Raw genomic sequence first — 13,383 nt, forward strand, 5'->3', positions numbered from 1 at the left:
TCAAATTCTAGCGATCTCGAGCCGGTTTCTCAAACTTACCTACCCCACCTTTAATCATTTGAAATCTAATTTAGACCGATGACAATCATATTAGATTAATATTAACCCTAGAACTGCAGACAATATAGCTAGGACTCAATCAAAAAGTCTGTTCAAAAAGGCAGAATTCCAGGTAAGAAAATCATAGAATGGCATTTGCCATTACACATATTTAATTTAAATTGAGTAAGACGATTTAAAACTCACTTAATTGGGTTAATTTTGAAATTGCTTCAGTTTATCATCATAACAGATCAAAAAGTTCAGATTCATTTTACAATAAATCAAAGAATGATGCACTTCTACAAACAAAAACAACATAATTAAAACATTTAAACAAACTACTAAAAGTAGATGAACTACATTATTAAAAAGTTTACAGTAACTTCTGATAATAACACAGGGGAAATAAACGCGGCATCTCTTTTGCTCTTTCTCTCTCCCTCTCCTGACAGCCCGTCAGTATCAGGGTTAGTACAAATGAATCCCTTGGCGGTTCTAGTGTTCATTTACCATTTTGTCTTCTCTTTGCAATGCTTAATCGATTTGAAACCAAGTCTAACGTAGCTTAAATTTAACGTTAGCTTTCTAGCTAACACAACACATTCACGCACCTTTCTCTGTGGGTTTTTTGTAGTGACGAATGAAGTTGGATGTTGTGGTGGTCCTGTCACCGATCTTTATGCTGCAGACCCTGCATACCGCTGTTCTCTTCTTATTAGCGTCATCGCTAATAATAATCTTTTAATCCAAACTTGACTATTTTTGGAGTAACGCTAGCTGCTGCCATGTTAACTGACGCTCCTGCCTACTAGTGGGTTGCCAGGTTTACGCGCATGGCGCTATAATCACCCAATCATATTTGAAAACTAAACGTAATATCTCAATACAAAAACAAACGCAAATATTTAATTAAAAAAAGTCAAGTCCTTAAGCTTAAATCAAGTCTCAAGTTATGAATACCAAGTCAAAGTCAAGTCAAGTTTTTTATCAATGTTAGTCAAGCAAGTCTCAAGTCCATAAATATGCGACTCGAGTCGGACTCGAGTCAAGTCATGTGACTCGAGTCCCCACCTCTACTTAATAGATAAAAACTTAATGAAAAGTTCACGAAAAATATTAAAGTACGAGAGCTCTAGTTACAACTAGACACTTTTTCAAGTCAAAACGACAGTGAATCAACTGGACAGAGCCAAGGCGTAAAGCAATTTCCTTCAAGCTATTTTTGGCTTCCCTTTGAACCAACTGTTTTTTTTATATAAAAAAAATACTAGCTTGACCAGGAACTACAAAAAAAGATAGCTTTATTTGAATATTAACAAACATGTTTAATTGAATTTAATAATGGATATTACGGCAGAAATCAGCACTAATATCCAATATTCAATTCAGTATAATCAAATAAAGCTATCTTTTGTTGTAGCTCCTAGTAATGTTACTACTTTTTTTTAAGGTGCAATTATAAATAGAAAACAGGGAAGTGCGAAAATAGCTTGAAGGATATTGCATTACGCTATTTAAGTCTCCTTGGCTCTGTCCAGTAGATTCACTGCAGTTTTGACTTGTCATCAAAAAGTGTCTAGTTAACTAAAGCATTAATATTGTTCTCATTACATTTCATTAAGCTTTTATCTATAGGGACTACATTAAGTGCAATAAACTGATACGATCTCAAAACACTTGTTACATTGGCTTTAAATGTAAAGAAAGAACAAATAAAGGAATAGTTCATGTTCATCTGCATTATTGTGCACATGGTGTAACTGTAGCAAACCGAGCCCTGTTGTTGAGCACAGGTCAACATAGATTCACATGCATCCTCCACCTTGCACTCCCCACACAAAAACAATCACAGAAACAGAATCTCCTCGTACACCTGGGTCCTTTCGTTTCTACACCCAGGAGTCGGGGGAGCCGGTGAACTTGTTGGCCCGGTTGGAAGGCCTCCGCGTGGTGGAGTAGAAGTCCACGTAGTTGGTGTTGGCTTTGAACTGGAGCGCCTGGCTAGCATAGCCGTCGGGGGGGGTGGGGGTCAGGGGCCCCGGCTCCTCCTCGTCGTACGGCTCCTCTCCGTAGTCTTGAGGGGACGACAGGTACATTCTGTAGCTGTTGTAGTTCTTCCTGTCGGGCTCGTCGTAAAATGGCTCTGTGTGCTGCGAGGGGGAGAGAGAGGGGAGTGTATCACTTGTAAAATCACACCAACATTAATAAAGGCAAAGTAAATATTTCAATAAAATGAACGTATCCCAGAAGGTGTTTCTAACAAGGTTCAAGAAAACACTTTTAATTAAATAATTGTATTGCAGTTATTGGCATCAAATAATTATAAAAGGTACTTTTTTGTAAGAAAAAATGCTTGAATTGAATAATTGTATCATTAATCTGTAATATTCTTAATTTAAGTAAATTGAGGTCTTGAAATATCCCAAAGATACTGAAGTGACTGTAATGTTGTATATATGGTTGTTATGCTTTTTATTTATGTCTTAATGTGTGCATATGTATAAATGTGTCTGTTGATTGTGTATATATACATATTTCTATATATATTTGTATTTTTTGTATTCGGGATTGTGGGAAAATGTATTTCGATCTTTCTGTCTGTACACACAAACTGAAAGATTGACAATAAAGTTCACTTTGACTTTTGAAACAGCTTATTTTTTGTCCAAAAAAATACAAATATTCAGTATTACTATTATGTAAGACTAATAAAACAAGAGTATATTTAATTGTAAGGAGTTAGAACCAGTGATTTGTTTGCATTATTGCCTAAAACATGACATCAATGAATAACTGCATGAATCTAATGTCCTGCGTTGTGTTCACAGCTTGGTATTTTATACAATGGGGCAAAACATGTTATTGTCCTACTTGGGAACGTCTCAGATCCTCTCCTGACTGGGAAGAGTATGTCCCGATGAAATATGGAGTTTTCTTCTCAGACCCTGAAGGGGAAAAATCAGGAGAAACACATCAGACACAACATGTTAAACTGTCATTATTTGGTGTTTAAGTTTGAACAGAAACCATCCCTCAATCATCACAGACCTGTGTACTGCCGTTTGTGTAAACTGTTGTCTCCGTAATACGTGTCGAGTTGCATAGATGACTGCGCTCTCTGATAGTTGGAACTGTGTCTCCTGATCCCGAGCATCGCCGGGGAGGATGTTGCACTACCACCTGAGGAAGAAACACAAAAACAACATTTATTTTTGTTTGAGATGCAAACTTTCTAACTTCTTTCAGGTCTAACACCACGGGACTCAGGGACAGTTTCATTCCACAGGCCATAAGACTGTTAAACACCTGAACTAAGAACATCCATAACATTCACCTGTTTGCAATTTACAGATTATTTATCACTTGTATATAGCCTCTTATTTATTTATTTAATCGTTTATTTGGCATAACTACACTGTAGCTATGTACGAATGACAATAAAAGCCTTGAATCTTCTTTAGGATACGCCTTTAATGTTTGACTGATCCTCTCACCTGATTGGATGATGGGGGACATATGCATGGGGCTGGTGGGCAGCGTGGGCTGGGACAGGTAGCGGTCTCGCTCCAGGGTGGAGACCGGAGTGACGAAGTGGGTGTAGTTCCAGCCGTCCTGCACACACAACATAGATCTTTAGAACGCTAGTTACTAATTCGCCATGCATTCTGGGTAAGTGAAGGGTGGACAGACCTGTTTGTAGAGGGTCCTCAGGTCTCTGTACTGCCACAGCGTGTTCAACACCTGAGCTGCTGCCTTCACCACCTTCACGGAGTACCTGCAGCGCAATAAGTTATTTTACACATCTCAACATTGTCAGTAAAATAAGAAAAATTGCCAGAGAATAATACATTAAAAAAGACTGATGCCCCTTTCTGGAGAGATCTGAAAGAGACATGATATATCTTTAAATAGAACACTAAATAATTCAGAAAAATTACAATAAAGCTGTCACATCTGATGAACAAGAAAAGATCAAAATTAATTAAAAGCTGTGTTTTTTATATATTTTAAACAAACACCAAAATACATCTAGTTGCTTTCTAAAATAAAAGGTTAAATAATTCAAAGTAATGGAAAGCAGAAAAAAAAAAAACGTCTTTTAAAAACTAAATTATTTTTTAAAAGATATATGTATCTTCAAGAATATAATAATGAAGACATATCCCTAGACTCTTATTTTATTTTTTATTTTGTATTGCCTTGCTGGCCTTTTGTTACATGATTGTTATGTTGTTGTAACCAGCATGTATAATGTGACAATAAAGATTTAAATACAAATCAAAACTAAATTATTTTTACATTTTCGGTAAAGCTGATATATTATGACCACCAACAAAAAAAGAAAAAACAATCTAGTGACTTTCTATAACAAAAGAATAATGAATCATTTAGAAAAGTTAAAAGCTGAAATAAATCAAAGGTATATTTATATATGTTGCATATTCTCATCACAGGTAAAACTCTGCAGTCACATCTCATGACATTAAAAAGTCAAATCTATTGCAGTATTCTAAAAAGAAAGCATTTAAACGTGAGCTTTGGTTACCCTTTCCCTCGCCCTTTGCTGATGTCCACCAGCTTCTCGATGCCTCCGCAGTCGGCTAAAGCTTTGGCGTTCTCCATGTTGCGGCTGGTGACCTCGTGCAGCGTGCAGCACACCGACGCCACCGTCTCGTCCGACAGCCTGGAGGGACCGCCGCCGGGCAGCCGCGTCACCAGGTCCCGCATGGCGTACTTTCCTGAGGGGGGGGGGGGGGACGCACAACATCAGCTTTATTTAGACAGGGACATGTTCGCCATGTTGGAAAACCAGAGGTGCTTTGTGAGCAGCTCCTGTACCATTAATGATGTCATATATTATATCAGTATTCTATTGTTAGGGCAACCTAATTATGATAAAGAGTGTCATTACTTTGATTGCAGGTTTATAGACAGTTTATTCTAAGGTTTGATTCTTAATTTAAGTATCATTTGATAAGGGCAATTTATTCTAATTAATCTCCTTGTTGTTTTTGAGTTTCTTTTTTTTTATGTGACACATTAATCTTAATCATTAATGCATTAGGTCCTTAATGATTCAGCTTTTATTTGATTTTAATTACCTTAAATACTGGTGGATAGCTTTGATAAGGGGTTGATTAAGTGTTATGCTTAACTATATGATGATACACTATAATATATGTTCTACTTAGTTACTTCCCACCACTAATAATCCAGATGTTCACCTGTGAGAATAGTTACACCTTTATTGCAGCTGCTTTTGTTATTTTACTTTAAATACTCTTGGGTATCTTTGATAAGGGGTCAATAAAGTGTTATGCTAAGTTATAATAATGCATCATACACTTTAATATACTTTCTACTAATAATCCAGATGTTTACAGTTCGAATATTTACACCTATATTGCAGCTGTTGTGCACAAGGTGGCGCTGTGCTTTTAGAATTCAGTCTGATGTGAATAAATGGAGTTACTGTGATGCAATATAAAACTCTAAATATATATTTTTAACAAGCTGTTAATGTTCCTAGAGTGTGAGGAGGATCTTTTTCACAGTTTGAGCTTTCTGGAATCAATCTGTTCGTTATGTGTTTGAATTTATAACCATAAGTAGATTGTCTAGCAGCAGCCAAATGGATAATTACACTGTGGCACACACACACACACACACACACACACGCACACGCACACGCACACGCACACGCACACGCACACACGCACACACACACACACACACACACACACACACACACACCACACACACACACACACACACACACACTCACAGAAACACACGTACTGTAAACACACACACGCATATTCTTGTTTTGCTTTTGCTATGAGGACACCTAAGGGAATAAATATCTTTAAAAAAACTATTTGTCTTTGTCAACCATTTTACATGTGTATGTGTTTGAAATGTCATCACTTCATGTTCTTATCCTATTATAAATTGTCATAGTTAGGAATTGAAAGCAAAAAAAAAGTGTTTTGCGAGATCACAGTGTCCTTTAACTTTGACTTGAGGCTTATTAAAGTGTGTGCGTGTGTGTGCGTGTGCGTGTGTGTGTGTGTGTGTGTGTGTGTGTGTGTGTGTGTGCACCTATGAGCTCCTTGTTGCGGCTGTCCAGCGCCATGTTGCGGAGGGCGGTGGCGACGGAGCACACCACCCGGTCGTTGTCCATCCTCAGCAGCTCCACCAGGATGGGCAGCCCTTTCTCTTTGCGCACCGCCGCTCGGATGTAGGCTGAGAACTGGACACACACACACACACACACACACACACACACACACACACACACACACACACACACACACACACACACACACACACACACACACACACACACACACACACACACACACACACACACACACACACACACACACACACAGTGTTATTGCTTTGATCCCTTCACTTATAGTGCTGTGTTCTGGCTGTAATAGAGAGCTGCTCCACCTTCCAGTTCCCGGCGGAGAGGTTCTGCAGGGACCCGGCGGCCCCCTCCAGCGTGGGGGGGTTGGAGCTCTCCGCCAGCAGGTTGAGGTACGGCTTCACCACCATGGGGTGCCACAGCTGCTCCGCCCCCCTCAGGTGCTGAGAGAAACCTGGGATGGGCCCCACACCGTCCCACTGCAACACACACACACACACACGCAGAATATGTTAAATAACAAATCAGAGGCATTGTATTGGGTCTTCTATACATCCTTCTACTCTTGATATGATATGTTTATATTTATTTGATTAGATTTTTTAACTTAGTTAACTTGTGATGCACTAAAACTATTTCTCAATTAAATCTGATTTAAACTCATCTACATCTCCTAGAGTGCAACATTAAATATACAATAAACATTACAAATAAATTGTTTAATTACATAGTGACAAAAGTGCAAGAAATATATATTCATATAAATGAAACAGCTAAAAGAGAATGAAAAATTAGATACTGTATAGAAAAATAATATACTTTATTCTGTTGTAAAATAGAAATGATTCTAATTGACAGTGTATAGTTTGACTTTTATTGTTTTAAACTATGCACTTCCATCTTATTTTGTCATGTATACTTAAAAAACAACTTTAAAATCAGTCAAAAAGTCACCAAGTTGCTTCTTTCTTTTTTAGGGTAGAATTGTATTGTACCTTTCAGGACATATTATCAATTTCTTTAGGACCTCAATACCTCCTATTAATCTGAACAAATATATTTGATTTGATGTACATTAAAATGAATGAACTGCAATGAAAACAAATATCCCAGGAATTAATGAATTATTCTAATTCTAACAAAGAGACGTCCTCCCCTCTGAGGGTGTACCTTGTCGTCGGGCCAGCCCCCCCTCTTCCGCCCGCGCCTCCTCTTGCCCCAGCAGATGTAGTCCAGCTCCTTCCCCGGGGAGGAGAAGCCCAGCAGGGTGTCCAACTCCTGGTTCCCCAGCAGCCGGGAGGACGGCATCTCCACCTCCAGCCGGTACGAGAGGTTCCTCAGGGTGCACACGCTGTTCTCCACAATCTGGCAAACACACAGTGTCAGCAGAATTATATTTAATACAGAAAACATAATGACATGGTCCTTAAAGTGTCCTATTACCAGTTAATTTAGTATAACTAGTGACGTATGTGTGCAAATACATTGACTTTTGGTTCACAACCTGTGAAGTGTTTCTCTGAAAAACGTAAGATCCAGATGTTCCATGACTAAAATACTTCATCTGGTTAAAATATATATTCTAGAAAAAAGGGTATGGTAAAAAGGAAGCTTAAAACTGGATTAAAAGTGAATTTATGGAGACTTCTGGCAGTTGATGCATGCATGTGATCACATTAAAAGCACCTTTACTTTGAATACAATGACACATTTCTCTGGGTTTGAAACATATGGAATAATGTTAGCACACAGTTCAACTAAATATTTAACAAAGGCAAGTTGTTTTTACACATCTTAATGCAGAAATGCTACAGTTTATACCTTAAATTGCACATGTAGTATTTAATTATGACTATAAATACTACGACTAAAATGTGTATTAACCCAAACTGTTGTGCAATAGCACTGCTTAGGTGCCATTTTTACTTTTTCTTATCAGTTTGTATTTTATTACTGGCTGATCGTTCACTACTTTTATATCTTTACCTATTGGGATAATGCTGCTACATTTCATTTTTTGATGTGCTTGCCTCTTTATTTAATATGCTGGTTTACTCTTTACCTTTTTTGCCTTTTATCTGCAGGGTCCCTTTTGCTGCAAAAATGTCAATTTCGCTAATTTCTGAATCTCACCACTTTTTTGAGGTTCATTTTTACATTTAAAGATTAAGATGAAAGATTATAGTTAGATTTAATCAATGCACATAACATACTGTATTCAATATTTTGTCTTTCATTACTGCACATATTTTATTCAAATTCTATTTCTAGGATTACAAACATATTCAATGTAAATACTGCTATTTTTTACTATTTCTTTTTATGTTATTATAGTTTTCTTCAAATAGTTTCTATCTGTGTTTTTAATCTTTGTTTTATTTTATGTATGCACCAAAACACCAAGTCAAATTCCTCGTATGTGTTAACCTACCTGTTTCTGATTCTGGGTTAGGTTAAATCTCCCAGGAATAAATGGATACACAGAGTGTGTGTGTGTGTGTGTGTGTGTGTGTGTGTGTGTGTGTGTGTGTGTGTGTGTGTGTGTGTGTGTGTGTGTGTTCATGTGTGTGTTTTGCTGCACCTTGCTGTCGTAGTCGGAGGTGTTGACGCAGGCTTTGAGGACGTGAAGCAGCGAGTCCACCAGACCTTCACAGCAACGCAGCTGACTCCTCGCCTCCTCCCCTGCTGAGCTCAGGTTCCTCACACACACACACACACACACACACACACACACACACACACACACACACACACACACACACACACACACACACACACACACACACACACACACACACACACACACACACACACACACACACACACACACACACACACACACACACACACACACACACACACACACACACACACACACACACACACACACACACACACACACACACAAATTCATATTGAGGTGCAGTGAGTGTATTCCCCCACATGGTGGCTTCAACTCTACCCGGATACAAGTAAAGGAGCGAGCTGATCCTCCAATCGGAGCCTTCAGCTGCCACTAATGGAGCTCTGACAAGAGAACACTGCACAGAACTCCCACAATGCATTTCTATACCATCAATCTACAGCCTGGATACAGAGGAGTGCTGGGGGCTTCTTGTGTGCAGAGATGTAGTTTAAAGCGGTTACAGGGAATAAATCAACAGCCGTTTGAGAGCAGTCATAATCACAGATGAGTGATGGAGCCATTCAAATGCATTTTGTTTGAGTGGTTTGAATTCAAGTTACGGTTATGGATTCTTTATGCAAGTTATTACGTTGGGAAATGCGCCTGGACTGTATGCAGATAATAACCACCAACTATTTTGGTAATTAAAAGTCATTCTTTATGCAAAAAGGTCAAAAAATGCATCTTACATTTTGAGATATCCTGCTTTTATGGGTTTCATATAATATGAAGGTGAATATCACACCTTGCTGATACTGAGATGAACATTTCTCACTATTTATTGCGACATTTTATTGACCAAATAATTAATATAGTAGGCAGATTAATTATTAACGCTGACAATATCCTTAGTTAAAATCATGATGGTTGTGTACTGTAGCTGCAAAGTGGGTCGTTTGAGGGTTAAATAAGATATATATCAGAGCAATATGTATCAAATGTATTTGGTATTGCAAAATAGGAAATATGCAATGTGTTAAGCTGCTGAATAATCTGGGTTTCAATGGCTTTCTATTCTAAAGGACGCCTTTTAATGAGCCAAAGCTGCGTGGCTTTATATTCAGCTGCTCCTTTTATGGGTGTAAAATTGATTAATCATTATCCGAGGCTTTGATTTTTAACTGATATGACGTCGCTGTTATTTGCTTCTACAAACCATTGTGTTCAAAGATAATTACGATTTAATTCCTGCAACAAATCTCCATAACAGAGCCTCTCTTTAGAGAATATGTGGCTGTGATTCTGGCAGCGTGGACAACCAACAAACCCAAAAGTCATCCTCTAATATATATTTTAATTTAGAAAGGATTTGTTTAGTGTTGGGGCTTTTAAATGAGAAAAGGATGTGCTGTTTAAATGTGAAACAGTGCTGATAATAGTCATAAACACGATGGAGGATCTTTTTTGTTTCTTTTCTACAAGACTTGAGCTGTGTTGAAACCAGAGAATGGAATAGAATAAATGTAGTGCAACACCTCCAGCAGGGGTGCGTTTGATTGGCTGCTCACCTCAGGCAGCCGGTGGTGTTGCGCAGCAGCAGCGAGGACTGGAACTTGACTTTGTGTTCGTCGCGGTGGGAGAGGCTGCTCCAGCCCGAGTGGGGGATGACCACGGTGTTGGTGAGCGTGCTCAGAGCGTCGCGGATGATCGTCATCTTCACCGCGTCACACGAGGAGAGGTTCCACAGCACGCCTGGGGGGGGGGGGGGGGAAAGATAGGTTTAAAGATTTAAGCTTCCTGAAGCACAAACACTGAAAACTGGAGAACAATTATGAATGGTGGTAAGTCTACTAAAAAGTACCAGAGTGTAGAAATACTCTGTTACAGTAAAGGCCCTGCATTCAAAATGTTACTCAAGTAAAAGTAGAAATTATTATCATCAAAATATAGTTAAAGTAGTCATTGTGCAGATTGGTCCATTTCAGAATAATATATATGATATGTTTTATAAGTATTGATCATTAAAGTGTTCTCAAAGCTGGTAAAGGTGCAGCTAGTTTGAATGTAAAGTTTTTAGTAGAGTACAAGTACAAAGTAGCATAAAATAGAGATGCTCAAGTAAAGTACAAATATCTCAAAATTGTACTTAAGTACAGTACTTGAGTAAATGTACTTAGTTACTTCCCACATCTGCTTTCTTGTGATGTAATGTATGTTCGGTCTTATGTATAAAAAACTACTTTTCTGAAAATAGTTTTTATAATAAAGCAAATAGCCCCTTTGAACATTTTGTTTGCTCTTTTTCTTCTTCTAAAACAAATCAGAGTACCATACTTTTGTAACTGATATTTTTTTAACATTCAACAGAGTAGTTCATGTAGGGTTGTCCTGCATCCACCAATGTAAAACGTGTAGATTTAATCATCAAAATCCTGACCTGAGCCGTAGAATGCAACATTTCCTAAGGTTTTAACTCTGTATTTCCACAGAATATGAGGTGTGTATCAGCTGATATTAAGCAGTGTGTGTGTGTGTGTGTGTGTGTGTGTGTGTGTGTGTGTGTGTGTGTGCGTGCGTGCGTGCGTGTGGCTGCGGAGCTGTTTCCAAAGCACGTTATCTGAGCATCTGTCCCGATGACTGTGCCGAGATCTGTTCCGTCAACACCGAGCACTGAGTGTTTGAGCCGCTGTCGCTCTCACCTCCCACAGAACAGCCCACACACACATTCACACGCTGCCAGCCAGTCAGACACACACACACACACTCCGGCCAGCAGACAAGCAGGTGAATGCCCACACACACACAGAAACACACACACACACACCACAGCGGGGCTCCAATGTTGAATGTTATGGTGAGTATGGATGCTCATTAGTCACGAATAAAAGACCTAAACCCAACACTGGTGACTTTTTCAGATGTTATGAAGAGATACACCTTACTCCACGTTTTCACCCATCTTTCTTGGTTAAACACATTAGAATATGTATATAAAAATAACATTTGTATACAGTTCATTGCTCATTTAGATTGCATTTAACATAAGACATCAGAGGGTTAAACTGCCTCAAAGTGTCTTGAGTGAAGTCTATCAAGTATTATGACTTATATTTTCATTCATAGCATTGTTGTTTTGCTTTCTTTGTTTTTCCTGACACGCTGAATTCAGTTTTTTTGTGGGTTAACAGCTGATGGCGGAAGCAAGCCGAGAAACATAGAGAAGCATCCACTAATGCAGGGGTGTCCACACTACGGTCCGGGGGCCAACTGTGTCCCTAGGTCTATTTTTTATTGGTTACTTCTAAAAGTATAATGGAACATGGCACACATCTGAAACTTGTGCTTCACTTATAATGTTCTTCTTAAATATATATGTAGACATATATTTCACAGTAGTCATGTGTTAATAAGCCCAATGTTTGAATACATTCAGTCAATTCAAGTTGAAAACATTTTTTAACAAATCTTAGTTGACAGCATTTTTTGTAACAAAATGAAAATAATCAAACCTTTAAGCATAATCAATTATCAAGAATCATCTACCTACATTTGATTGATTTTGCTAACTTATAACTTACTATATGAGGCTACTGTATGGCCCTCAGTGAAAAAAGTTTGGCACTAATGCATTAAAAGAAGATCGCTAGCAAGTCATAATATTTAAAAAAATCTCCTTTGCAAATGTGTCTAACCCGTCAAGGAAACCCACAATGCATTGAGAACCAATGAAGCTAAACATTGTGTGTCAAATCCCTTGAGACCACGTTTCGACATACCGGTGACGAGTTCTCGGACCTCGTTGTCGGTGGTCTTCCTGAGGAGGCGCAGCAGGGCGGGCACCCCCCCGCAGTTCCTCAGCGCCACCTTGTTGTTGTCCGTGGCCTTCCCGTACACCAGGTTCCTCAGGGCCCCGCAGGAGCTCTTCTGGACCTCCGTCAGCTTGTGATCCAGCAGGTCCACCAGGTGCTGGATCCCCCCCATCTGACACACCTGCAGAGGGGCAGTGAGAGAGAGGAGTTATACACAAAGTACAATCAACAACACGGATTAATTAAGCAAATTAAGAGCAGCTGGGAGTGTGTTCTGCCTTGCTGCAGGGATGTAGAAGTGTCATACTTATTTATTTATTTTTATCGTGGTGATGCAGAGTCAGTCAAAAATAACAACAGCCACGTCACCTCTTTAAAAATCACGGATATAAAGAAACACCAAACTATTTGAGCGCTTTGATAAAGCTTTCACAAAACAGTAAGAATTGAAGTAGAATCAGAAATAATATATAGTACTTATTAGTACTTCGTTTATCCCGGGGGAATATTTTTTTTTTACATTTTTTCCACTTAAAAACTAAATAAAAAAAAGCTAAAAAACTCAATATAGAATAAAAGTATTTCTAAAATCATAACATGTTAAAGCAACTGTGCAAAAAAAAAAAGTAAAAATATTAATAATATTAACAATTAGAACTAAAATAATAATAATCATGATGATAATAATACTAATACAAATTGCACATTGTGCAACAATATACAGTTTATTTATTATAACACATACAGTGAGG

At 38.4% G+C, this 13,383-nt stretch overlaps 1 protein-coding gene across 1 annotated transcript in view; it reads right to left on the reverse strand.

The window, feature by feature from the left end:
- Nucleotides 1–896: 896 nt before the first annotated feature.
- LOC117486104 (plakophilin-4-like) overlaps nt 897–13,383 on the reverse strand; it is a 36,972-nt gene continuing 24,485 nt past the window's right edge. The window contains exons 11-22 of the mRNA XM_034134735.1: nt 12,599–12,812; nt 10,391–10,574; nt 8,778–8,895; nt 7,367–7,561; nt 6,502–6,675; nt 6,145–6,295; nt 4,589–4,781; nt 3,733–3,817; nt 3,537–3,654; nt 3,091–3,222; nt 2,914–2,987; nt 897–2,192 (exon numbers count right to left, since the gene is read on the reverse strand). Of these exons, the coding sequence (XP_033990626.1) occupies nt 1,932–2,192; nt 2,914–2,987; nt 3,091–3,222; nt 3,537–3,654; nt 3,733–3,817; nt 4,589–4,781; nt 6,145–6,295; nt 6,502–6,675; nt 7,367–7,561; nt 8,778–8,895; nt 10,391–10,574; nt 12,599–12,812 (1,899 nt within the window). The 3' untranslated portion in view covers nt 897–1,931. The remainder of the gene's footprint in view (nt 2,193–2,913; nt 2,988–3,090; nt 3,223–3,536; nt 3,655–3,732; nt 3,818–4,588; nt 4,782–6,144; nt 6,296–6,501; nt 6,676–7,366; nt 7,562–8,777; nt 8,896–10,390; nt 10,575–12,598; nt 12,813–13,383) is intronic.

The sequence above is a fragment of the Trematomus bernacchii genome, unplaced genomic scaffold (assembly GCF_902827165.1).
Source record: "Trematomus bernacchii unplaced genomic scaffold, fTreBer1.1, whole genome shotgun sequence".
Taxonomy (NCBI): Eukaryota; Metazoa; Chordata; class Actinopteri; order Perciformes; family Nototheniidae; genus Trematomus; species Trematomus bernacchii.